This window comes from Serinus canaria, chromosome 18 (genome assembly GCF_022539315.1).
Source record: "Serinus canaria isolate serCan28SL12 chromosome 18, serCan2020, whole genome shotgun sequence".
NCBI classification, from domain to species: Eukaryota; Metazoa; Chordata; class Aves; order Passeriformes; family Fringillidae; genus Serinus; species Serinus canaria.
Genome location: NC_066331.1, coordinates 7,484,847 through 7,510,713, shown reverse-complemented (window position 1 = coordinate 7,510,713; position 25,867 = coordinate 7,484,847). Strand labels below are relative to the sequence as shown.

The 25,867-nt window shown below is 50.8% G+C and overlaps 1 protein-coding gene across 2 annotated transcripts in view; it reads right to left on the bottom strand.

The window, feature by feature from the left end:
* MGAT5B (alpha-1,6-mannosylglycoprotein 6-beta-N-acetylglucosaminyltransferase B) overlaps positions 1–25,867 on the bottom strand; it is a 73,914-nt gene that overhangs the window by 39,063 nt on the left and 8,984 nt on the right. For both annotated transcript variants that reach the window (XM_030232690.2, XM_050981274.1), the window contains one exon: positions 7,277–7,421. In XM_030232690.2, coding sequence (XP_030088550.2) covers positions 7,277–7,421 — 145 coding nt within the window. The remainder of the gene's footprint in view (positions 1–7,276; positions 7,422–25,867) is intronic.

The window sequence follows — 25,867 nt, the reverse complement described above, 5'->3', positions numbered from 1 at the left end:
GGTGGCTGGAAAGCTGAGGGGTCCCAGGGATGTGGGAAAAGCCCTCATCTGAGTGATGGATAACAAAAGAGGTCATTAAAATGTCCAAGAAGATGGAGAAATTAAAAGCTTTGCTCCACTAATATAAGAGAATACAAATAAAACTCATCAATGCTGGAAGAAAAACATTTCTGGGAGATCCATGCCCTGGTGTGTAACTCCACATCCTCTCTGAGATGGCTTGTATCCAAAAATCCAGAAGCCAGGGCTGCCCATGTGGGAGAGGGCAGGACACAGACCCAGGGGGTTTTTTGGGGGGCTGATGCTCTGTCTGAAGTTTGTGTCACAGTCCCCTGACACCAATGAGCCCAACACAGGAGGTGTGGCACGAGAGGCAGCAGCGGCTCGGGAGGCTCAGCTGTGCAGTTTCTGTTTATTGGCCTTGTAACCCTGGATTTAATCCTCATCTCTGCAGTGCTTTCCCCTGGGCTGGGATGAGCAGCCAGGCCTTGGACTGAGTGCTGGTCCTTGTGGTGGGAGGGCAGCACACCCCGTGCTGTGATGGGATGGGCAGGGAGGGTTCCACATCCTGCCTCACCTGGGAAAGGCTCAGACCCCCAGGGAGCAGAGCAAGAACCCAAAGCTCTGCTTGTGATCAGCATGGTAGAAATTTAGAGTCATACTGGAGGAAGAAAGTGCAGGGGCTGAGGCACAGCTGCTTTGCTCCCTCCTGGAGGGGGCTCTGCCAGGTCACTCAGACCCTCGGTGCCTTTCCTTGGACAAGGACAGGGATGTGGCACCTAGCTTTGCACATGTGAGAAGGTCCATGCCACTGAGAAGTGGGTTTATTCTTCACAGGCTGCTCCTGCCAGTCAACTGGAGGAGAAATTGAAATGAAATAAAAATATTAAAAAAAAAAACAGAGGACAGCATTTGTTCCCAGTGTAATTTCTGGGGTGTCTGTACATCCCAAGGTTTTCCACCTCAGGGTTACACAAACAGCTCAGTCTCCCCTCCACGAACACCTGAGAAAAAAACTGAGCTCACTCTTGCCATGTTTGTGCTCACTGGGAATTCACCCTGGGAAAATATCCCAGAGAACATGACTTGGGATGGGAGCATTCCATGGAAATTCATTTGAAGCAAGTACCAGATGATGCATGGGCAGAGACCTGACTGAACTGCTCCAACACCAAGTTACATAATAAATCACATAATAAATGCAGGAGCATTTAACTCACTAAAGCACTTCCATTTATTTTCATTTCAGTTGATTGTGAGTGATATTTCTCACACAAATACTTTTTTTAAGAGTCCCTGAGCCAACCTAAAGCCCATGGCTGCACACCCCGGGGGGGGACACTGGCATTTCAGTGAGCTGGCAATAAACTTCATGAAAAAAATGATGAAAACCAGTTTCCAACCAAACCCTGTAGCTCACCAGCACAGCCAGCAAAGTACAACCAATACCATTAATTAAAATATTTTATCAATGCTATATATTCTATCAATACTCTCAAAGTGCTTTGAGATCTTCCCCAAGCAGAACACAAAGCTGAGGCCACAAGTCCAAACCTTCATTTTCTTCCTGACCCTCAGAGCAGAACTGGGCTGAGCCACAGGCCTGGGCAGCTGTAGGTTTATTTATGGGATCACAGGGGATCATGAAAAGGAGGGTTTGGGATCATCACTTTGTTGGGGCATAAATCAGATATCTTTATCTACAGGCTTGAGTAGCTGATGCAGGCTGGGAGAAAGCCCCTTCAGTGAGCTGGGAAGGCACTGGCAGCCTCACAGGCTTGACTAAGAGGGACCTGTCTAAAAGTGAGCCCAAACCCACCAGTTTTGATCAGAATCCATAGGGCAGAGGATCCCCTGGAGCAAGATACAATCTTCAGCCCTCCATTTCCTTTGCTAGCTGGGTGTTTGGTGCTCACTCTGTTTAATTTTAGCAGGGTATTTTGGCAGCCTGTGTTTCCACTGCCAGCACTGCACCCTGCCCAGACACCCCTTTCCATCATGTCCATGCCTCAAGCTGGGAAGGCCCTGAGCCCATCCCTCTGTTTGCTCCCAAATCAGGGGATCTGCTGGAGGTTGACAGGCTCTGGTTTTCCTTTGTGGGGTAAAGCAGACACAGGTTGAGCAAAGGCAGCCCCAGAGCACCACTGCCCAGCCCTGCCCCTGTGCAGTCACCCAAAACCAACCACAGCACAAAACCTCCAGTGACTGCACTTGGCCTCAGGTGCTCATTCAAGAAGCCTCATTTGCCAGCCCTGTGATAAAGCAATCTTCAGTGTGTCAATGCTTTGGCATGGAAATAAAACAAAATATTAAAAATATAAATATAAATATAATAAATTTAAAATAAAATTTAAAAATTAACAGAAAGCAAAGCCTGTTGCTGAATTAATTTCAGTGAATTGAGTAGGAGGTGCTGGGGGAGGTGCAAGCCTGAGAGCAGGAAGGGAGGGTGTGAGTGACCTGGGCATACCTTGGCACCTGTCCTATCACCATGCTGGTGATGCCCAGCACCATTTGGGCTGTAGGGCTCTTCCATGAGGGCACAGCCCTTCTGGAGATGTGGGCTGCATGGATGGACCCTGCTGACCTGCTAGCAGCACACAGCCACCTCCCTGCTCTGCCTTAGAGAGAAAAGTAATTTATCTCAGCTGCCCAGGCCTGAGTTTCCCCATTTGTGTCCTCTTCTGATACTGATGGGGACTCCAGACCAGCAGTGAGTCCCTACACTGTGCCCATACTCTCCAAGTAACACTGAAATGGGGATGCTCAGCCTGGAGAAAAAGAGGCTCAGGGTGCCCTCATCACTGCACAGCTTCTGAGAGGTGCCTGTGCTCAGCTGGGGCTGGGCTCTGTCTCCAGGAACTGACAGAACCAGAGCACACAGCCTCCAGCTGCACCAAGGGAAATACAGGCTGGATATTAGGAAGAAGTTTTTTACAGAAAGAGTGATAAAGTTCTGGAATGGCTGCCCAGGGAGGTGGTGGAGTCCCCATCCCTGGGTGTGTTTAGCAAAGCCTGGATGTGGCACTGGGGGCCAGGGTTTGGTTGAGGTGTTGGGGCTGGGTTGGACTTGATGGTCTTGAAGGTCTCTTCCAACCCAGTGATTCTGTGAATTCAGTGAAATCATCCAGGGCCAGGCTGGAGACATCCTCATGAGCTGGCAAGAAACAGCTCATCCCCTCTGCCAGGATGGAATGGGCTGTGGGACCTGTGAGGAAGGTGAGTGCTGGGGAGGAAGGCTCCTGTCTCCTGATGCACCCCTACTCCTGCAGCAGAGCTCAGCTCAGCAGAACCAACACCCAGCAAAGCCAGGCTAGACCACAGGGTGGGTCTTACCTTCCCTGGGCTGCTCTGAACAGCTTTGCCCCCTCCCCTTGCTGCAGCCCCCACTGAGCCCCTCAGGAGATGGGAGGCAATGCTCAGAGGGGTCCAGGACTGCTCCAGGCTCACCTGGACAGCAGGAGATCACAGCCCTGGCAGTGATTTCACTGCAGCCAGCTCACCACCAGCAACAATTCAGGAATTAATAGAGCCAGGCTGGCAGGATGCAGGAACATCATCCATTTAATGTCATATTGCGAGACTTTTAATTACTGGGGGAATATGGAGTCATGTAATGATTACAAGAACAAATACTTAAAGTGTGTGGAAATTAACTGAGCCTTGGCAGTAATTAAGCTTGAAGATTAATCAGTCGTTAGCAAATAACACCCTTTGCAGGCTAACCACCACGTGGGGAGAAGGATGACCAGGAATGCCAGTGCTGCAGACCCAGCCTTCCCCTCTGCCATGTCCCTGAGGGATGAGGTGGGCAGGGGCAGCCCAGCTCCTGGAAAAGGGCTTCTGCAAGCCCCAACACTGATGGGTTACAGCACCAGCTTGGGTCAGCCACTTCAGACCCCCTCCTCCTCCCCTCCCTCCCTCCTAGGCACTTTTCAGCAAGAGATCAACACTTCCCCTGCAAACTAATATTTCCCTTGCCCAGTAAACAACTCTCCAGGAGGCTTCCATAAGTACTCCTAATTTCCTTCCTCTGATGATTTACGAGGGTTGCATTCAATTAACAGCAGTATTGATTTTCTTGCAGCTGACTGGCAGCCTGCTGGCCCTCGTTAGGGAATCCATCCTTCCCTTCCCAGCACTGGCAGGGGGTGGGCAGGATGCAGGCAGCAGGGAGCCCAGGCAGGGCTGGAGAAGGGATCCAGAAACCCCTGGAGTTCACAGGTGCAGCCTGTGTGCCAGCCCACAAAACCTCTGGGCAGCTCTTCTAAGGGGAAGAAAATTGGAGTGGGACATTTGGGTTTTCCAAGAGTTTTATCTAAAGCATTGCAAGGGGCTGGAAATGGAGGCACCTGTGGAATATTCAACAAGACAGCCCCAATGGAGCAAGAAAGATCTTGCAGCTTGGAAAGGAGGCTTTCCAAGGCAGGCCATTAATGCCACCTGCATGTACTGACTTTTCCTTGCACTTTCCAAGGGGTAAAGCCACCCCAAGCCTCTGCTGGAGTGGTGCAGTGCTCACAGGTTATTCCATAAAGCTCAGCAAAGCCTTCACCTCCTTCCTCTCAGCTGGGGCTCTGCAAAACCCAGCCCTCCTGATTCCATTGGAGATCCAGCCTTAAGCAGGAGAGCACTTTGTAAAAACAAGAATTAATCCACTTTTGGGCAACTGGAACCACAAAGCCCAGGCTGTGCAGAGCGGGAAGGAGACGAAGGCAGCAGTGCCAAGCAGGGATGCTTTGAAGAGTAAAATCCCTTTGAAATTACCACCCTTTAATTGTATTATCTTTCCCTGACAGCCTCAAGTCGGTCACTGGTGATCAAAGAGACAGAGGCAGGGAGGGAAGGAGACAAGCCCTCGGTGGAATCCCGGGATCCCAACGAGGAACAGCTCCCGGGTGTCTCTGTGGGGCTGATCCAGGCCCAGGAGTCACTGCTGGGTCCTGGTGCAGCTGGAGGTGCCCAATCCCACCACAGCACAGGGGTCTCCAGGACTGCAGCTGGTTACCCTCAAAGGGACAGGGAGCTCAGCACCCACACTCCACAGGGTTTCACAGCAGCTACTTTTGGATTCCCGCTGGGATGCTCTGCTCAGCTCCAGAGAGCACCCAGAGCTGTGGGATCAGCACAGAGCCAGGCTCTGCTCAGAGCAGGACAGCTCTGAACCCTTCCAGCTGCCTCACGCACCCCTCAGAGGGCAGCAGGGACCAGGACAAGCCAAGAAAGGTCACCCTGCATGAGGCAGCACGTGTGGCAGCAGAGGTGGAGCCACTCAAACGTGGTGAGACCCAGGACAGCTGTGATACCTCCAACACATCACATCCCTTCTGGACACAGCCCTCAGCCAGACCCAGGGCTGCAGGGAAGGAAGGGAGCACTCAGGAAATGCTTCCCAATGCTGCCAGTGCTTCATTAGGGACTGCCACAGCAAAATCCCACCCACAAGAAACTCCCCCATGGTGGCTGCTTCTCCTGGAGATGCTCTGCCCCATGACCACAACGGGATCTTCAGAGGCCAGGTGAGAACAAGCAGAGGAGACAGGTGGGTTTGGATGCAGAATCAGGTGAAGAGAATTGATTTCTCTTTAGGGTGACTTACAAGGAGCAAAAGGTGATAAACTCATTGCCCCTGACTTTCCATTCCTGCAAAATAAAACATTTGTGATCTCAACCACTCATGCCCATCTGAGCACACACACAAAACCTGAGGCTCTTTTGATGTGGGCCCATCAGCTCTCATCCCCTCTCCAGGTGATGGCCCCAGAGCCACCATTCCCACAGCAGATCTGAAACACCAAATCCCCATCTGCAGCCACTGCTGCCAGCCCACAGAAACACTTTTAAGTTTCTCTTTTGGCTGCTGGTGTAGAGAAACAACCATCACCTAAAATTACTCATTCTTTTAACACAAGACTGGCCAAGAAAATCGTTCAGTGTGAGCAAGCACCTTCCACTGGCTGGCTGTAATAATCCTGTCCACTCCTCTCTGGGATTATCGGTGATCTCACTCGACTGGGTACCAGCCAGCCTCAGAACAGCAAAATCCCAGCACCTCCCATGGCTGAGGCAAATTCTGTTTTCTCAGTGCTGGAAATGATGCTACATAAAAGGCAGGACCACGCATTCCACGGCTGCCCTGCAGCTCTAGCTCAGGTGTGCAGGTACTGTGGCAGAGCTCAGCCTTTAATTACAGGCTCACTGACTCTGTTTTCTGTTATAGGCACAAAAGAGGCTCGTGAGGAAAGAGAGGGAGAGGGATGGAAGTGCTGATGGGAGCAGGGAAAAGCACAGTGATGGCAGGAGGTGGAGGTGGGAATGTTATGAGGGATCCAGCAGGATGCAGCACAGCTCCTATGCTGTCAGCACAGAACAGGGCAGGGGTGACCCCTGCATGTCACATCCCTGCCATCCACCTCTCCTGTGTCACCCGAGGCTCCACCTGAGCAAAATCCACACTGGCATCTTTTCCACACTGCCAAGTTTGTCCCAAGTGCTGCCCTGTGGTTCTTCATCTCTGCTCCCCCACCATCCCTTTCCATTTGTGCACTGACACTCCAGTTAGTATCAATGAACATTCAAAGGCTCCCAGACCACAGGAAATGTCTTTTTAGTGAATCAGTGTGCCACAACAGGGAGGTCTGATGGCACCTCTCCCGCTGCCAGCTGAGATGTGCATCACAGGGAGCCAGGGCATCATTTTAAGCCCTTCTGCACGTTTTAAACCTCGCTCAACTCCAAGGCTGAGCACATCAGCCCTGGATTTCGAACAACCACCAGCTCCACAGCTACCCAAGGAGTACAGGCACAGAGCAAGTGTCCTGAGCTCAGGGAGCACATGCCAGGTGATGCTCAGCAAATCCCACCTCCAGCTGCACCACAGCACAGCGGTGCAGACACTGCCACACCTGCAGCTGGGACAGCTGCTTCAGGAAATCATGGAATCGTAGAATATCCCAAGCTAGAAAGGACCCACGAGGATCACTGAGTCCAACTCCTGGTCCTACACTGGACACCCCCAAAAATCACACAGTGTACCTGAGAGCATAGTGCAAATGCTTCTTGAGCTCTGGCAAGCTTGGGGATGTGACCACTAACCCTAAAAATCACAGTCAATTCTGAAATCTCAAAAGAAACAGCTCCAGACATGGCAAATGAGACTGAAAAAGATCTCCCCAAGCCCTGTTAGGTCCCACCACCCTCAGAGCAGCTTTGCACATGAGTGTTCTGCTCCTGCAAAGCCCCCACACCCAGCACTGCTCCACAGGGTCTGACTGACCTGTCCAGAGGGAATCGTGCTTCATCCCCTTTGTGGAAGTCAGTGCTGTTCTCCAGCCTGGCCAGGATGTCCATCCTCTTCATCAGCATCTCCAGCATGTCGCTCATCCTGCGCAGCACCCCTCGGGACTCCAGCGCGCCCATCACTGCAGCACAGAGAGAGCAGCTGAGACACAGCCAGCCTGGCACTGCCACACCCCACCCACGGGACCCCCTGCTCCAGCCCCACAGCTGCCCCTGGTCCTCCCAACCCCCACAGGTGGGCTCAGTGCTCTAGGGAGCATCTCAGTGCCCTGCTGTCCCCGTGTCCCCTCCCTGGCTCTGCCCCACAGCCCCATCGCCCTGCCCAAATCCAGCTGGGCTCCTCCAGCTCAGGATAGCCAGTGGTTGTCTCAGCCTGGATCCAGCCCCCTCACCAGGCATGAGCCCCTGACTCATCCCCCTGATCCAGCCTGTCCCGAGGGTTTATGGCAAACTGACTTTATTCCCAAGCACCAACCAAACAGCTTTTCATTTGGCCCTTCTATTTTCCACTCTCCACCTAGCCCAGCATCCTGCCTTTGACAACAGCCTGCAGAGGATGCTTAAGGAAAAACATGGGAAACTAATCAAAGGGGTGGTGCTCCCCCAATGCATCCTCCCAGCAGCACTGGGTTTTCCTGTTACAGAAAAGAAGAAATTTTCTGCCCAAATCTCCAATGGGGTGGGTGACCCAACACTGGAGATAGCTCAAGTGCTGCATCTCAGAAACCCCGCAGTAGGGAAGGCCCCCAGTTCCCAGCCCTGTTTAACACTGTTTCCCATGAGTTTGCATGGCACTGACCTGCTGCCATGTGGAAAGCACAGGGGGATCCAGGAGCTCCTGGCTCCCAGCTTGATTTGCCATCTAGTGACAGGCAGCGAGCCCGGGGCCAGGGAACAGAAAATAAAGCTCCTGTTTCACCTCAGCTCAGCTCATTTCACGTTAGTAATAACTTAATCAGTGCATAATCCCCTAACCTCTCCCGTTTAGCTTATCTCTGCCATTCCACTCTCATGTGCTTTCCAAGAGGCAGCACATATTTAATTTAGGGAGCAGCAGGAGCCAGGGGGGTGGCACTGGGAAGGAGGGAGGCTGCTGGATGTCCTGGGTGACCATCAGGTGGGCATCAGGTGGCTCTCAGGACTTAGGAACATCTCATGACCTCCAAACAGATGCACAACCAGTCTTGCAAAGCCAGGGGGAGTTTGGGATTCCCTATCCAGACACAGCCAGGGTGGAGGGATGGATCAGGGCATCCCAATGGCATTGTGTGCCAGGGACAGCCCTGGCATGGGCTTCTCCTCACCACAGGAGCTGACTGAGAATGTGAAACAGCACAGAGGCCTTGGTGTGGGGTCTGGGTGGTTTGGGTGTTCAGATGAGAGCGGGGTGTGGCTGTGGTGGGATCAGGAGCACTGTGACAGCTCCTGCTGCTGCAGAGCTGCAGCCCCAGCTCCATCCCTGCTCCCCCAGGAATTCACCCATTCTTCAGCCAGGGGTTGGGAAGGCTGTTTCCCAGGGAAGGCAGCTGAACTGGAGGCTCCAGCCCCCGCCACTCCTCTGCCAGGCTCTCACCCCAGCGGGCACTGGGGTACCATCGGATCACTGCGGCACGGCACACGAACACGGGGTTTTGAGCCAACCCTTAACCCCTCCAAGAAGATGACACTGGGCCAGCCAGACCTTGCCAAAGGCTGCCTTCCACGCTTGGCTGAGATTATCAGCAGCACTTTATTTTTCCTGACTCTATCTAACAAAACAAAAGAAACATTGAGAGCAAAAACAATTCCTCAAAAAAAGAGGACAAACCACCATTCATGGAGATTGGAAGTGGGCTCTTCCCCAGACATTCCCTCTGTTCCATGGCAAGAAGTTAATGACTTCTGCTTTAATCAGTGGGTGCTCAAGTCCTCTGCAGCCCCAGACCCTCCTGGGTGGCTTTGGGAATTCAGGAGCCACCTGTGCCCACCCCACCAGGAAGGTCACCCTGTCCTCTGGGTAATACCAAAGTCACAGCCTGTCCCACTGAAGAGCAGCAGCACTAATGAGCCTGCAATTAAAAGATGCTGGAGGGGGTAAAAAAGTGGAATTTTGGAACCTGGAGCTCTGTTTTGACAAGGGCTGTCCCAAACACAGTTGAGCAAATCACAAAAAGGCACAGCCAAGGAAATAGAACAGCTCTGACATGGGCTTAAATCAGAAAATCCACTTCAGTTATTTGTCCATAGACTGAGCCCATTCCAGTGACATCGCTCCCACAGCTGGGCTTTGTTCATGGGTTGCAGTCCCCAGCACCCTCTGTCCATCCCTGGACTGACCATCACCCAAAATGGGCATTTCTACTCAGAATTTGCTCCTGCTCTGACATCCCAGCATGGCCAGCAGGTCAGAGCTTAGACCTTAAACTCAGTTTTGGCATGAGACATGATTACCAATGGATGCTCCTGTGCTGCAGTGGGTGAGGCTGGAGGCCAGGAAAAAGACCTGACCCAATCCCTACAGCTGGCCAGAGAGGCTGAAACCACCACTCCCTGATTCTCATGGAGTCCATCCTGGCCTGGGGATTTGGATCCCAGCTTGTTTGGGGGTTCAGGTTGTGACAGTTTGCTGGGAGCACACAGAGATTGTGCCAGGGAAGGCAGTGGAGATGGAGATTTCCTGGCAGTCCAGGCAAGGATGCTGCTCCAAGGCTTCCTCACAGAAGCACAGCTGACAAGACAGCTCTGCTCCCAAATCACTAATGAGGGATGAGGATATTCCCAGCAAGGCACAAATCCATTTCCCTGTCGACCCCAGAGAGCCACAACTCCAGCTCTGCAACCACCACCAGCCTGGCCCCTGACATTCCCAGTGGCTTCCCTGAATTTCCCTGAGATCTCCCCTCCTGTCACTGCCACCATCCCATTCCCAGCTGGTTTTGAGCCATGGCAGGCTGCTTTGAGAGCAGAGCTCTGAGTTTTGCTGTCAACAGTGAGCTGAGATATTCCTTCTCAAATAAAGAAATAAAAAAAAAAATCCCAAATACTAAGTAAAAATAGTAATAAAAAAAAATAAAAATCCCAGCTTTCCCTGCATTATCTTTTGGGGCAGCCTGCCAGAAAGCAGAGCTGAGGCAGGACACATCTCCCCCAGCCCTCCCCTGGCACTCAGAGATGAAGTTGAAGCTCTTCCGCATCAACACCTCTCTCTTTCTGTTCCTGGGCTTTGTTGTTGTTGTTTTTCCAGCAGCTTAAGGAAGCTAACAACGACTTGACATTTTTGGCAATGATTATTACATCTCTTGGAAAGTGTGTCTCATTAAAATCAGAAGAAAGGAGGAAAAGTGCTGAAGCGACTCTTTTAAAAATGCAAGAGCCAGGATTAATTTGTTAACCTGGAACAGAGACTCAGACTCCCACCCAGGGCTACTCAGCTGCCTGAGCCAGGCACGAGGATCCAGAGGATGGAGAAGATCCTGGCCAGGAGCTCAGGCTTCTCCCTAAAGCCAGTGATGAACATCCCCAAGGAGACTTTACCCGCAGCACTGCAGGCAGCCAGGATAAACCCAAACCCACCTCAACAGCACAAAAACCCAGTAAAACAGTTCTGAAAAATTAAACTGTGCTGAAAACCACTTTCTTTTAAAAAACAAAGCCACCAAGCTGCTAATTAGAAAGGAAAAATACTCTAATTTCCCCTGATAATCAGCAATGATGGGACAGCAAATACAACTAAACCCAACCAATAGATTAATTGGAGTTTGTTAAAGTATGACAGGGTTTTGACAGTTTTCCTGAGTGGCAGCCACACTTTCCAGGCAATCACTGAACTGACAGAGGTTTTCATAGCAGCACTAGGAAATAATGATTGCAATCAATCATATCTTACCAGATTTCATGAGACACGCTGGTAAACACAGCAGAGGGAGGAGAATTATTTATGGGGCTTCTGAAAAGCACACAGCTAAGTAATTGGATGAAATCAGGGGAAAAAAAGGAAAGCAACCCTTAAGGGTGATGTCTTGTGGAAGAAGGAATAGCTTCTCTGTGAAACCAGCGGAATAGTCAACAGCCAATATGTTCAAATTTGGATGGGTTGAAGCCCTGGGGAATTCACTAATGATGCATTTGTCTTTAAAATACCTGCTAGGAGTGAAAGCAGCTGTGAGCAGGCATCACCCCATGCCAGTACCTGCCACTGGGACCTCCAGAACAGGAGCCAGGATGAGCAGTCAGGGGAGTTCTGCTGCGTGTGCCAACCTGAACTCCAAGGTGAGGTTCAGTGGAACTCAGCGATCCTCGTGGATCCTCCCAGTTCAGGATATTCTGTGTTTCTGCACTTCTCTGACCATGCAGGAGTGGAGAGCAGCTGAGAAAGGAGCATCTCCTTTCCTCCTGGGCCACTCCTTCATGCTATCAGAGTGCTTTGGGTTGGAGGGGACCTTAAAGGTCACCTAGTTCCAATTGTCCTGCCATGGGCCAGGACAATTTCCACTAGATCAGATTGCTCAGAGCCCCATCCAACCTGGCCTTGAGCACTTCCAGGGATGGTGCATCCATGCCTTTTCTGTTCCTGCCTCTCATCACTTTCACAGTGCAGAATTTCCTCCTAATATCTAGTGCAGGGGAGACCCTGCTGGGCAGCCCAGCACAGGGCTGGGACCAGTGGGGGTGATGTGAAGAGGTGCTGGCAAGGCCCAGGTTGTGCCACAGGGAAAAGAACAGACAGGAAGGAATTTCCTTGAGTTTTGGCATCCTGAGCATTCTCCAGCACTGCTCACACCTGGGAGCCCTCCCCACCCTGCACTTCCTAAGCACAGAGGATGTCACCCTGTCACCCAGGCTCTGGGATGCTTGGGCTGAGGGGTTCAAAAGGAGTTAAACCCCCCAGGAAAATAAAAAGAGCACTCTGAGGCATGTCCCCTTGTGCTAGTTTCAGCTGGGGTAGAGTTCATTTTGTTCCCAGTGGCCAGTGTGGGGCTGTGTTTTGGAATTGGGCTGAGCACAGGGCTGATTTTCCAGAGATGTTTTTATTCTTGCTGAGCACAGCTCACACTGAGCCACAGCCTTTGCTGCTTTTCACTCTGCCAGGCTGGTGAGGAAGTTGGGGGTGCCTGGGAGGTGGCACAGCCAGGACAGGGGACCCAGAGTGACCAAAGGGATATTTCACACCCTACATATCATGGTATAAAGTGGGGGAAGAAGGAGGAAGGGGGGTCTGGCATTAGTTAGTGGATGGTGAGCAATTGCACTGTGCATCACTTCTTTGTTTCATTATCACTTGACATTATTAATGTAATTTACTTCTGAAAATACAGAAGAGGAAAAACACTTCTTCTGTATTTTCAGAAGAAATATTTCTGAATATTTGAACCACTGAAACAACCACAACTTCAGGTTCAATTAATAAACTTTTCTCAACATACAAGTTTTACTCCAATCCTCCTCCCCATTCCACAGGGATGGGGGAGGAGGGTTGACAGAGTGGCTTTGTGGTGCTTAATTTCCATCTCGGCTTAAACCACAACATCCCTTTAGCCACTTGGAGTGACTGAAACCTCCATGATGGCAGCTCCCATCCCTGGGTCACACAGCCCCATCCTGCTCAGGGCATCTCACACTGCTTAGCAACAGCTCCATGCTGAGAAGATGGGGGGAAAAAAACACGTTTCCACCCAAACCCAACTTATTCCAAGGGCAGCAAAAGCCTCCCATGCCCTCCTTTGGGGAGACCAAGGCAGAACCCCAACCCACATCTCGTCAGACCCATGTGAACAGCACCAAAGCATCTCCCTGACCCTTACAGAATTCACAGAATGACCAGCTAGGAAGAGACCTTCAAGACCATTGAGTTCAACCCAGCCCCAACACCTCAACCAAACCCTGGCACCCAGTGCCACATCCAGGCTTTGTTAAACACACCCAGGGATGGGGACTCCACCACCTCCCTGGGCAGCCATTCCAGAACTTTGTGGTATTCACTGGATTTTCCTGGGGAAAGTCTGTGAGAAAGCTCAGACAAAGAATAAAAACAATTCTTCTCTCTCTTTGCTACTCCTGTTGTGTGGCACATGTGGAAGGTGTTCTGGAGATTGTTTACCCAAAGAGATTCCTTAATTGGACACTGGTGATGGTGGTTTTGATTGATTGACCAGTTAGGTCAAAGCTGTGTCTGAAAGGGTCACAGGTTTTTCTTTAGTACAGTGTAGTATTAGTGTAGTGTGTAGTCTAGTATAGTATAGCTTAATGAAGTTTTTATTCAGCCTTCTGAAATCATGGAGTCAAAGCTCTTTATTTCTTGGCTGGGGCACCGCTGCCACGATAGAACTTTATCACTCTTTCTGTAAAAAACTTTTTTCCTAATTTCCAGCCTATATTTTCCTTGGCACAGCTTGAGACTGTGTCCTCTGGTTCTGTCAGTGCTGCCTGGAGAAAGAGCCCAACCCCACCTGAGCTCAACCACCTTTCAGGCAGCTGTAGATCACCCCTGAATCTCCTTTAAAATGCAATCCCACACTGTATTCCCAATACCCATAACCTGGCTGGTTGGCTGTTGGTCCCCTCTCTTCCCAGATGTGTCACAGCCCTGCCTGGCCATCCCACAACACCAAATCCCCTGCTGGTACTGGAGCTCAGACACAGTGAGCTATTACCTATGTCCATTGAAAATACCAGCTGAATTAATTTCAATCTAAAGCATCATTTGCTGTGGTTTTCTCCTTTAAAGGACAACTCCAGGCTACTTAAACCCCTCAAAAGGGCAGCACAGTCTTGAAAGATTTATTGTAGAGGAAACCAGATGGTCTCCAGTGGGGCTGAGGCAGACCCAGAACTAATGCCCAGCTCCTTGGGGTGGTACTCAAGGCTGTCCTAGGATCCCATCCTCCCATGAGGGCACTCACCCTGGCATGTCCCCAGGGAGCAAAGCCCCAGCCCTTTGACTGCCTGCCCCTCTGATGCTCCTCTATTTACTTTCACTATCGATTTTGATTCAAGCAGATTAAAAGACCAAAGAGCCAACTAGCCAAGGACTAACTCTGACACATAATCCATTGCAATCACAGCCCAGAGACCCAGCTCTAACTGCAAACAAGAGAGCCCAAGGCCAGGCTGAGATTGGAAGCAATGGCCCCCTCCTGTCTCCATCCCTTTGGGGAAGCTGCTCCAGGGATGAAGAAGGTCCCTCAGGGTGGCTGCACCCCTTAAGGGACACCCATTCCCCAGCATGGGCTCACAGCCAGTTATTGCTGCCAGCAAATCCACCCACATCTGCCATTACACTGCTCCAGATTTACTAATTTAAGTTATACAGAGAAAACACAGACCTGCCTAGCCAGTGCCCCAAAGGAAGAGAGCACCAGGAGGCACACAGCGAGCTGCCACACAGCTGGAGGTGCCCACGAAGGAGCTCAGGGGCTGCTGGTGAAGTGGACACCTCAGCAGAGCTCCAGCAGCACCATTGATCTGCTGCTGAGCCCTGGAAGTGCCTGCAGCAGAGCAGCTCCCTGGTAATCAGCCAAATTAAGCAGCCTTAAGCCACTGGCTGATAAAGTAGATTATGTCCCACCTGCCTGCTATCACCTGCTATCACCTGGATTGATGCCTCCCTGTTGCACTGCTCTGTCAATGTGCAGCCTCAGGGTGTTTTCCCTCACTCTCCCTGCAACCCTGGGCAGGCAGAGCCTGGCAGACCCTCTGTGCCCTCCCAACAACCAGGACCTGACCCAGGGCTCTTGTCCCAGGTTGCAAGGCAAGCTGTATTCTGTTTGCCATCTGTGTGCCAGCTGCCTTCTGTCCATTGGGCAGTTTTCCTTATCTCTTCCACACCCACTCCTCCCTCAGGGGACACCTGCTGATAACAGGCCATGGAATGTCCCTGCATGGCTGATAAGAACTGCAGCATCCCACTGGGAGATGGGAGCCCAGAGGGAGGAGCCAAGCATTCCTACCTGGATAGAATCTGAGATTCTGGAACACCAGCACGGCTTCTCCACTGGATTCCCAGAGGAGCAGCAGCTGCCTCTTCCCCTGGATCTCCAGAGGCAGAGTGCACCCTGCTCCAGGATCCCTGCTCCAGCAGAACCAGCCCTGGCACTGCAGGAGGGCTGAGCCACAATTCCAGTGGCACTGCTGCCAGCCCCCTGACCCACAGGGTGTCAGGCTGTGCTCTGCCTCTGCCAGGGCTGGTTTGGTTCACTGCATTGTTTATTTTATCTTCTCCCCTAATACAGAACTGTTATTCCTGCTCCCATATTTTTGCCTGAGAGCCCCTTAATTTCAAATTTATAGCAATTTGGAGGGAGGGGTTTTGCATTTTCCATTTCAGGGGAGGCTCCTGCCTTCCTTAGCAGACACTTGTCTTTCCAAACCAAGACAGGTCTGCAGGTGCAGCCATGTGACAGCATTTGCAGCATTTGCAACCCTTCCCTGGGCTCAGGAGACCCCCCTGCCTTCCTGCAGCCCCTCACAGCAGCAGTGCCTGGGCTCCATGGCAGCAGGGGGACAAATGTGCTGTGGGAACTCCCTGCTGAGAGCCAGACCCTGCAGCCCAAAGCAGCACCAGCAGTGGGGAATAACCTGTTCAACCCCAAAAATCTCTCCTGGAGGCCTTATGCCACCCCTTCTGCCAGGCACTGCTCTGTCCACCTCACTCCCAGACTGTCACAGTATGAGAAATGACTGCTTACTTTTAAAAATTGTATTAAACTTTAACAAAAAGTACAACAAAATGACTAAGTAAGGAAAAACTACAGCACTGGGAGGCCCCATGGCTACCAGCCACGTGCCCCTCTTCAAAATGGATGCTCCCCCTTTATATCTCTGGCCCCTCCTAGAGTCCTGTCAGTTGTCTCCTTCCTTGCTGTCCAGGGGTGGAGATCACTTTTTTACACCTTGGCTGGAGATCAGGAGTTGTCAAGCCAACCCTCCCAAATGTCCCAAATACCAAGGCCATCCCATGATAACAATGCAAGGGGGAGGACATATTACAGTAACATAACTATACATCTATCATATAACTACAAAACATCTCTTAACATATACACAGCATTTACCCCTTAATTGTGAGAGCCAGCCATCTCATTGCTCATCTATAACAACAGCAAAGCCACATCCTTGTGTCAGGAAAATCAGTCCACAAACACCAGAGGTTTATGCTCAAAATGGAGACAGAGGAGTCCTTTCACTTTATTGGAATAAAGGGAGAGGCCATGGGGCATTCCCCTAGGGTGTCTCTAATTTTTGGAGGACACAGCCTCCTTTTAATTCCAATTCCCCTCTCTCTTTCCTCATTTGCTGAGGTACTTGAGAGGTACAGACTCCCCAGTATGCCTGATCCTGAAGATTTCCCTCGAATGTACAACCCTCCCTTTTCATTTTTAATTCTTATGAAATTTAGGGGTTTTTCTTCCCCATTGTTTCTTTCATCTTTCAATGCCTAATTTCGTTTATCAGCAAACCTACAGTTTATTTGTAAAGGCAAATATCTTTTTCCATTCATCACTCAGTGGAATCCTTCCCACTGTTTCTTTTATCTCCCAGTGCTGGTTTTATCTACCAGCAGACCCACAGCTGGTTTGGAAAGACAAATCCACTGCTCCTCTCACTTGGGATCCACAGCCAACAGCTTCAGGAGCAATGATCTGCATCTCTGCTCCCCTCTGGCAGCCCCTGCCCCTCACACTGCAGGTTCTCCTGCTGGCATGATGCCCCAGGAGGTTTCCTGGGGGAGGAAAGCACCCCAAGGTGTCCCTGTCCCAGCCCCTCTGGCTCTGGGGTCTTGTTCCTCCCTCCCTCAGCAGCAGGACCCTGAGCTGAGCCTGCACAGGAGGGTCCTGATGCTTTTCCACCCATCCAGCTCCCTCCCATCCCAAAGGAAACCCTGCAGGAACAGCCTGCAGCTCCACCCAAACATGCCTGCTCCCAATTTCCATACAAATCACAAAAGGCAGGAAAATGAACAATACAAACACTCCCACTCCCAGTCAGGAGCATTTCACTGCTGCGAGGGAGAGCCCAGGGCTGTTCTCCCCAAATTCATTGCTTCTTACCCCACCATGCACACACCAGAGGCCTGATGTCCCCTCTGGGACGTGGGGACAGTCCCAGGAGTCCTGCCATGAGCCATCACTGCAGGTAAAGGGAGCTGGATCCCCTCCTCTCCCCAGAGCCCCTAGAGATGGGCTGGGGGAGTTGGGAAGCTGGGGAAGGAGAGTGGAATACACACAGCCCCAACACAAGCTGCAGTTCAGCTTTTATTTGTTTAAATATATTTTTTAACACATCTTTCTTCCTCCTTCTCATTCCCCTTTCACTTTTTCTTTTAAAAGAGCAGCAGCAGGGAGTTTTTAGTTGCTTCTCTATTGCCAGCCAGCACCATTTTAAATTGTATTTTAAGCTGTTCTGCAGCGCTTCAAACACCTCACACTGCAGGACAGGCTTCCAAATTACAAGATTAACATTGATTTTAAATTGCTTCCTAAAACACAAGGGCTCCAGCACAGGGATGGAGGAAGGGCAGCTGCTGTAGCAAAGCCCAAAAGACACCAGAGCTCCTGGGGCATGGCTGCAGCCCACACTGGAGTGGATGCTGTTGGGACTGGAGGCAAACTGGAGCCTGGATTTGCAGCTGAGACCCCCAGTTTGGGGTGAAAAGCAGCACACACAGCTCCCACAGGACAGGGACAGCCCCAGAGTGACTCCACAGACCCACGAGCCAGGGACCAACCTTGGTGTGGACTCTTGGTGTTTGCAGGAGGAGTCTCTCCAACAGCACCAGCATTTTGGGTTCTCCTCCTGCTGGTCCCCATTGCTCATCCAGGGACAACTGCACTGCCAGCAGCCAGTGCCCCATGGATTGCAGGGAAGGAAGGACTGCACCCAGCACTTGCACAGCCCAAAACCAGCCAGGGAAGGCTCCAGGAGGCTCAGCACCCCCATCAATCCTCCAGCCCTGCACACCCAGTGCTCCAGCCCACAGCCACACTCACAGCTGCCCCAAAAGGTGATTTCTTCAGAACTCACTCATTTAACACTTCTAAAATGATCACCCTTTCTCCTTCAGCCAAAAAGATTTGCCAAACAGCGCTGGGCATCCTGCCACTTGCTTCCAGGGGCAAATAAATCATCCCTTCCTCCAAACCCATCAGTCTCAGCGAGCCCAGGAGCCGGATCCTCCAAGCAGCAGCAGAGCCCAGAGCAGGGCCAGAGCTGGGGGGCATTGGCAGGGCTGCAGGATGAGCCTCAGCTAATCTCTTCTCAAGCTGAACTGAGCCCTGCTCTCTCGTTTAAGCCAGAGAAACAAATAAATCAATGGGAAAACCCAGCTCTTACAGGGGCTGCTATGGTTCCCACTGTGCTAGTTTTATTTTCTGAAGTACCTGCTGCCTCCCGGGCTCAGGATGAATTTTGATTTAGGAGTGAAAAGGGGTAATAAAGGCATAAAGAGCCATTAACATTCCTCCTGGCCATGGTGGGGTGTTGGCTCATCACAAGTTGATGGAAATGCCATTTGACTTCCTTATGAGCTATAGAAAATCAATTAATTGATTTAATCATTCCCTGGGTGTCCCTGCTTATGGAGATAACAGAGTGCCAGGGCAGCAGGAAGCTGCTCCTGCCTCCTCTGACACAAGGCCAGCAGGAAAGGGGCCAGCACACATCCCTGCTCCGAGGTCCTCATCACTGCTGCCCCACTTCAGATGTGTGAATTCACACTTCCATTTTCCAATAGGTTTGGTAGCATAGTTTTTTTCTTCTCTTGAAGCCTGCAGGCATTCAATTCTGAGCAGTAATTGCATGAAACAGGCACTTCTTCAGGAAGAGACATTTTCCCAGGGTGGATTAAGCCCTAACCACTACAACAGCAGCCCTGACACTTCTCTTTACCTCTCTGTGCCCTGCAAAGCACCAATCTGCATTTTGCATTTTGCATTTTCCTCCTCCAGCACACCCCCACAGAAGTGGGCAGGAACATCCAGTGTCACGTGGAGCCCCAGGGATGCCTTTATTTTCATTATTCCAACAGCTCTCATTTCCCTGCCTGCAACACCAATTTAGTAAGGGCAGTAAAGTTTTACGCCTCCACTTTAAACTCCCTTTCCATGAGCTGGTCAAGGATGGGAGCCCAGCGCACCTAACGATGGATGCAGAGCTTGGGGCTGAAGTGGGGACACCAGCAGAAGAAAGAGAGGCCACATGCTTTTAATCAACCCAGAAAAACAATGGTCTGCTCCCAGAAAACTGCAGATTAAGGACACCCCTGTGTAGGCCATGGGGTGAAACCCCAGCACAGTGATGCTGGTACTCGTGGCTGTAGTGTCACCTGCTCAAAGAGCCCTTGGGGCAGCTGAGCAGCCAGCAGGAGCTGGCAAAAGGCAGAGTTTGGGGCAGAAAGGCCTCACCCTGCAGCTGAGCTCTGCCTGGCTTTGGTGTCTCCCTTAACTCCTTTCTCCCCACCAATGCTTGGGCAAGGAAGGAAGAGAATGGTGTTGGGAAGGATGAAAGTTTGACAAGGAAGTCTCACAGATATGGATGCTTAGCAGAAAGATTTTTAAATGTAGAGTCTGAAGAAGGAATAGAAATGAAAGCAAGTTTTGATATAGAAGAAAAGAATTGCTGAGCCAGTCTTACTGGCTAACCAAGGAGCAAAGGGTGTGTGAGTTAGAAAGGTTTGTATGGCTCAAACCCACCCCAAACCAGAAGATGTTGTTACCAAGCAGGAAGAGAGCACAGGCAAACAAGGCAGCAAATGTGGCAAGGAGAAAAAAGGTCTCAGAATTTCCCACTGCAAGAAAACTGAAAAACAACTTCTAGGTTAAACTGCAATGTCCTGACTGTGAGTGACTGAAGAATGGGAACATGAATATGGGAATTACAGGAGTTATGGTGAGCTATAGGTAACAGTTCAGGGATAGATTGGTTCTGCTGTGTGAAGATGCTCAGCAAAGCAAAGTATAAAATGCATTTGTACCCTAAACTCAGGGTGTGCAGGCCTGCCTGCAGCTGGAGCTGACAGCTGTGGGCACAGCTCTGTCACCCACGGCCCTGGGCTGCTGTGACACCTTGGGTACAATAAACTGCATTTTGGAGAGCTGCCTGCAGTCCCACATTTCTCATTCAGGCTCTTACAGAACAGTGTAGAGCTCAGCATTTCCAGTGCAGCCCAGGAGCCAACCCCGCTGCTCCAGGAGAAATCAAAACCCCATCAGCTCCCAGCACAGCTCCTCACCAAGGAGATGCTCCTTGAGCCAGCCAGCTCCACTTGGCACCAACCAGACAACTTCTTCCAGCATCAGCTGGCTGCTCCAGCCTCCGAGGATCCATGGAGTGGCTTTGGAAGGGACGGATGCAGAGAGGCTGGAAGTGAGCCCCAAGCACTGAAGAGCTGCCCAGCCTGCTCCTCCACATGGCTTCCCCCTGGCTGGCACCCACAAGCTCCAGGAGAGTCTAATCCAGCTCTGGATGCAGCAGCAGGAACAGGAAGCACAGGGGACGTGCAGGATCTGCAGGTCCCAGCTGGTGCTGAGGAGGTGACACCACACTCAGGCTCACACCTGGCACCTGGGAAAGCAGCCTGGATAACAACCCCCAGGCAGTGCAGGAAAAGGGGATGGGAGAGGGTGTTGAATTAAGTTTTTTCTTTATTTAGAGATGGGGTGACTGAGAGGTGTTTTAAAAACACTAACAATAGTATTACTCTAATACTTTTAACAATATTTATCCTATTCCATAACATTTCCAACTCAACATTTGTTATTTTAAAAATTTCATACAAATACACACTATATAAACCTTCTATCCAGTTTTTAAAATTTTCTACGAATTCATTTCCCACAAGAGGGGAACCTCCTGTCTTTTGAGGGAGTTTTACCTAAGCAAACTCTGGATTCAGACCCTGAGAAGAGTCTCATCCCTCCTCCTGGAGCAGCATCCCAGGCACTGCCAGCAAGACACGCTCCAGCATCCGCTGATCCTGACAAGCTGCTCATGAACGCTGCAGTTACCCAGGGCTGCTCAGCAGACAACATCAAAACATGACACCAGCAGCCGGGGAGAGGCTTATAACTCACTGAGGAAGAAACTGGGGATAATTAGTGCCCCGTTTGCTGAGCAGAGCCTGCCCAGCTCCCTCCCTCCCCTGTCACTGTCACTTGATTACACGCGCCTTCACAACTGGTTCTCCTGTCACCTCCGCTGAGCGTTAAAGGCAGCAAGATAAATTTATAACTCACATGATTTCTTGAATATTGTATTTGCTGGGAATGTCCCAACACAGGCAGGAATGATGCATCTGACTCCATGTTCTCAGAAGACTAATTTATTAAAGAATTTTATGATACTACATTATATTAAAGAATACTAAACTATTCTGTACTAAAGAATACAGGAAGGATACTTACAGAATGCTAAAAAGATAATAATGAAAACTCGTGACTCTTTCCAGAGTTCCAACACAGCTTGGCCCTGATTGGCCAAAGAGTGAAAACAACTCCCAGCAGAATGCAATGGAACAATCACCTGTGGGTGAACAATCTCCAAACACATTCCACATGAGCACAACACAGGAGAAGCAAATGAGATAAAAATTGTTTTCCTTTTTCTCTGAGGCTTCTCAGCTTCCCAGGAGAAAACTCCTGGGCCAAGGGATTTTTTCAGGGAATGTGAATGCCACACTTGAAAGCAAAGGGAACAGGAACATCCCTGGAACCACAGGTCTGTGGGCCATGTCTCAAGGAGGCAGCAGCCCAAGCCCTCACTCCTGGGTGCTCTCCCTAGCCAGAACAGGTAAGAAAAGGGATTCCCAAAGCCACAAAGCAACTTTTGGGTATTCTGCCCAACCCAAGCTCCTGTCAGAAGAACTGTGTGCTCTGCCCAGAAGCTGACTGGGATCTGTCACAAATTTTCAAATGGTTCCTGAAAATTACCTTTCCTGAGAGAGAGGGAGTGTAGCCATACTTCTCCACAGAGAAAAGCAAGGCACAATTCTTCCCAAGAATATTTCTGAGTTTCACATTCTCTGAACATCAGAGATAGAAAACACAATTCTTGTCATTTGCTGTGCCTGTGTTTGTGCAAAAGAGGAATGCAATGTGGAGATTGTTTACCCACAGTGGTGGTGTTTTGTTTCCTTGGCCTGTCAGGGCCAGGTGTGTGTGTGGGGACTGTTTGGTGACAGTCACGAGATTCTGTGCAGTGTGAGCAGGGCTGAGTGCTTGGCAGATTCAGTTTTAGATGTATAGAATAATATAGTATAATAAGGTAATTAATTAGCCTTCTGATAAGATGGAGTCCTCCTCATCATTCCTCCTTTGTCAGGGCCTTCACAGCACAGCAATAAGGGAGGGTGAACACACCTGTGTTTTATTTTAAAGCTCTCTTGGGCTGAGCAGCACCTCAGTGCAGCCAGGATGGAGCTGAACAGAGCTGTGCCCTCCTCTGCTGTCAGCCCTCAGAACGAGAGAGTAACACAGGGGGTCAGGATCGTGGGCAGACCTCCACCACCTCCTCCTCCTCCTCCTCCTCTCCCAGCACAGCTGACTGCGAGGGGGATGACAGAGCTACTCAAGCTCACTCTGATCGTTTGCAAATCCGAGCCTGACCTTTCTGCTTCCTCTGTGAGAACAAATGGTGATGTTACCTGGCCATGCTAACCCAGCTGGGACGCTGCTGGAGCAGAAGGAAAAGCAGCAGAGCCGGGAGCAGGAGCAAAGGACCCCTCTGAGGAGATCATGTAGGTTCTCACATTTCTATTTGGCCTCTCTGCTCCTCTCCTCAGGGAGCAATCCAAGGCATTGAAATAACATGAGATCCCGTGGCTTCACGGTGCTGTGGCTCTGAAATGGTGAAAATGCCCTACAAAACCCCGAGCAACCTTCAGCATTACCATCTGCAGCACCATTCCCACCCCTCCGCAACACCCCTGCTCTGGAGAGAAACAGAAGCCACAAACACCAAAGCTTACAGCTGTGCTGCACAGCCCTGCACATCTCCCTCTCGCCTCTTCTGCGTTCACTGATGGAAGAAATCGCTTTAAGCAGGTGAGACTCCAGGAACTGGAGCAAGTAGCAGCAGCAGGAGAGGCAGAGCTGGAATACTGAGAGGGTTTGAGGAGAACAGGGCAGGATTCCTGCCAGGTGACATTACACACCATCTCCAGCACAACATGCCTTGGCTGGTGGCTCTGGATCTCTCCTGAGTCCTGTAGCCCAACGTGGCAAACCAGAGCCATCCTGACACCACAAGGCAGCCCCAGTGCTCAGCTTCCCCATGGTCTGCATGTGGGACAAGACATCCCAAGCCAGCAAGGGCAGGCTTCCACATTATATTTATTTTTATTTTTTCTTTTGACATTTATTTTTATCCCCCCCAAAATGAATGTAAATGACCAAATCTTTTTGCAGCAGAAGCTGTTCTTTGGTGACCTGCAATTCTGCTGGATCACAGACCATGGGAAGTCCCTGCAGGGGCTGCTCCACTGCACTGCCCACCTCCAGACAGATTCCAGGTTGAGTTGCCATTGCCCAGCTGCAATGTAGGACTGGGAAAACCTCTGTTCTAGCCCACAAGCTGCTTATCACCCCACCAGGATCCATATCCTACAGCCCTGAGATCAGACCCCAAAACACATCTCAGCAACCTAGCACAATGTGCAAGAGCCTTGTAGAGGCTGAGCTTCACCTCTCCTTGCTTTGTTTTCCAGCTTGTGCTCTAAAATCTGCTCTCCCCCCTCCTTGTCCTTCCTTCATCCCATTCCCACCAGTCCTGCTGCCACAGCACAGGAGCCCAGCTGTGGTCAGCCCCAGGAAACCAGCTGGAGATGCTGGGATGGGAAAAGGCAGGTGTTGAGCTCTGCAGCTGAGCAGCAGGAAACACTTCAAAACAGGTATAAAAAACAATTCCAGGAACAGCAAACACAAACCCCAGCCACTCAGCAAAGCCCCACTTCCCAAAGGCAGCAGGATTCCAGCACCTCAGCACCAGAACCTCTGCTGCAGCAGTGGCCCCAAGCACAGAGATACCTGTGAGCCACTTCAGATGCTTCTATCAGAGTCCCAGCAAGGTCAGCTGAAATGAAATCAGACCCCTCTGCAGGAATCAGGAGCCCAGCACGAGGGCAGAGCTCTGCTCCAGCCATTTCAGGACCTGTCCCACACCTCCCCTGGGTTTGCAGCAATTTCCTCCAGCACCTCACACCCAACCCTGCAGGAATCCACAGCAAGAGGAATCCAAAGGCTTTTGATTCTTTGAACCAGCCACAGCAGCTGCAGGCACTATTCCAGCCACATCTAATCATGTTTTAACACTTAATAACCTATTTTCTCTGGCTAATCTCCTGCAGCAGCAAGCTCCACCAGCGGGATGCACATCCCACCAAATCCAGCCTGGGGCACAGCCACAGGCTGAGGGACCACTGCCAAATCCCTCCCAGCACCATGAGTACAGAATTTGGTGCTTCTGCAGCAGCAGCCTCCTGCCCTCTGACTCTGGCAGTGAAACAACTGCAAGGAAGATGCTTGGGGGAAAAAAAGGATCATCAAACATATTAAATTCTAAATGAGAGGAGAGAAGAGGGCACAGAAAACTCAATCTCCTGAGTCTAGAGCCCTTCCAAAGCATCTCCCACATTCCAAATTTATAGACTTCTCTGTTTCCCTTTTTTATCTACATCTTTGTTTGCAGAATAAATTCTCTCAGTGGCCATTTCAAAACAGAGGTACCTCTGTCTGTGTTTACTTGACAGCACAGGATTAGGATAAAATAACTTGCATTTCAGAAGGGTTTTTTTTTTATTTATTGTTAAGATGCAAAGCCTCTGCTGCAGCGAATCACCAAGCAGAGAATCCATCTGAGGAATGATTTCTGGCACACACCAAGAAACTTGGCTTTTGGAGAGAACCTCTGAGAAAGGTATTCACATACAAAAATCAAATTTTAGATGGGATTAACTTCTGGACTGTGACATTATCCATTTCTCCTGTTCATGCTCCTGCCTTACATCTACATTTATTTTGGTTATGACTGGCTGCTCACACAGTTGTGGGGCATTTTCATGGCTCCCTCCCTTTGAACTGCAGTGGTTGAGGCTCAGAGCTGGGCTGGGCAGGTCACTCAGGGAGAAACAGGAACAGCCCCAGCCTAAAGTGGACCAGGGGCCATGAACTTCAGCATTCATCCACAACCCAAAGGATTGTTTGGATGATTTTAAAGCAAATGATTTTTTTACATCCCCCAGCTCTCTGCAGGCACTGAAGGGCAGGGGCAGCTTCCCCTGCACAGCTGGGTCTGGCAGGACACTGGGAACAAGGAGCAGCACAAACAGCCACAAAAGCTGGGACCAGCCCCAGGAAGGAGCTGACACTCACCCACCACAAGCCCACCCCAATTTTACCCCAGCTCCACTGCAGAGCAGCCCACCCCAGAGCACGTGCAGGGGGATGTTGGCAGCTGCCCTGCAACACCCACCAGTTCATGAATGATGCTCCAAGAGCCCTTCCAGGAGCCCAGGTGGAGCAGGGAGCAGCAGCAGGGAGAGGGCTCCTTCCCACCAGGAGTCCATTCCTGGGAAACACTCAGGCCTGGGCATGGCAAAGCT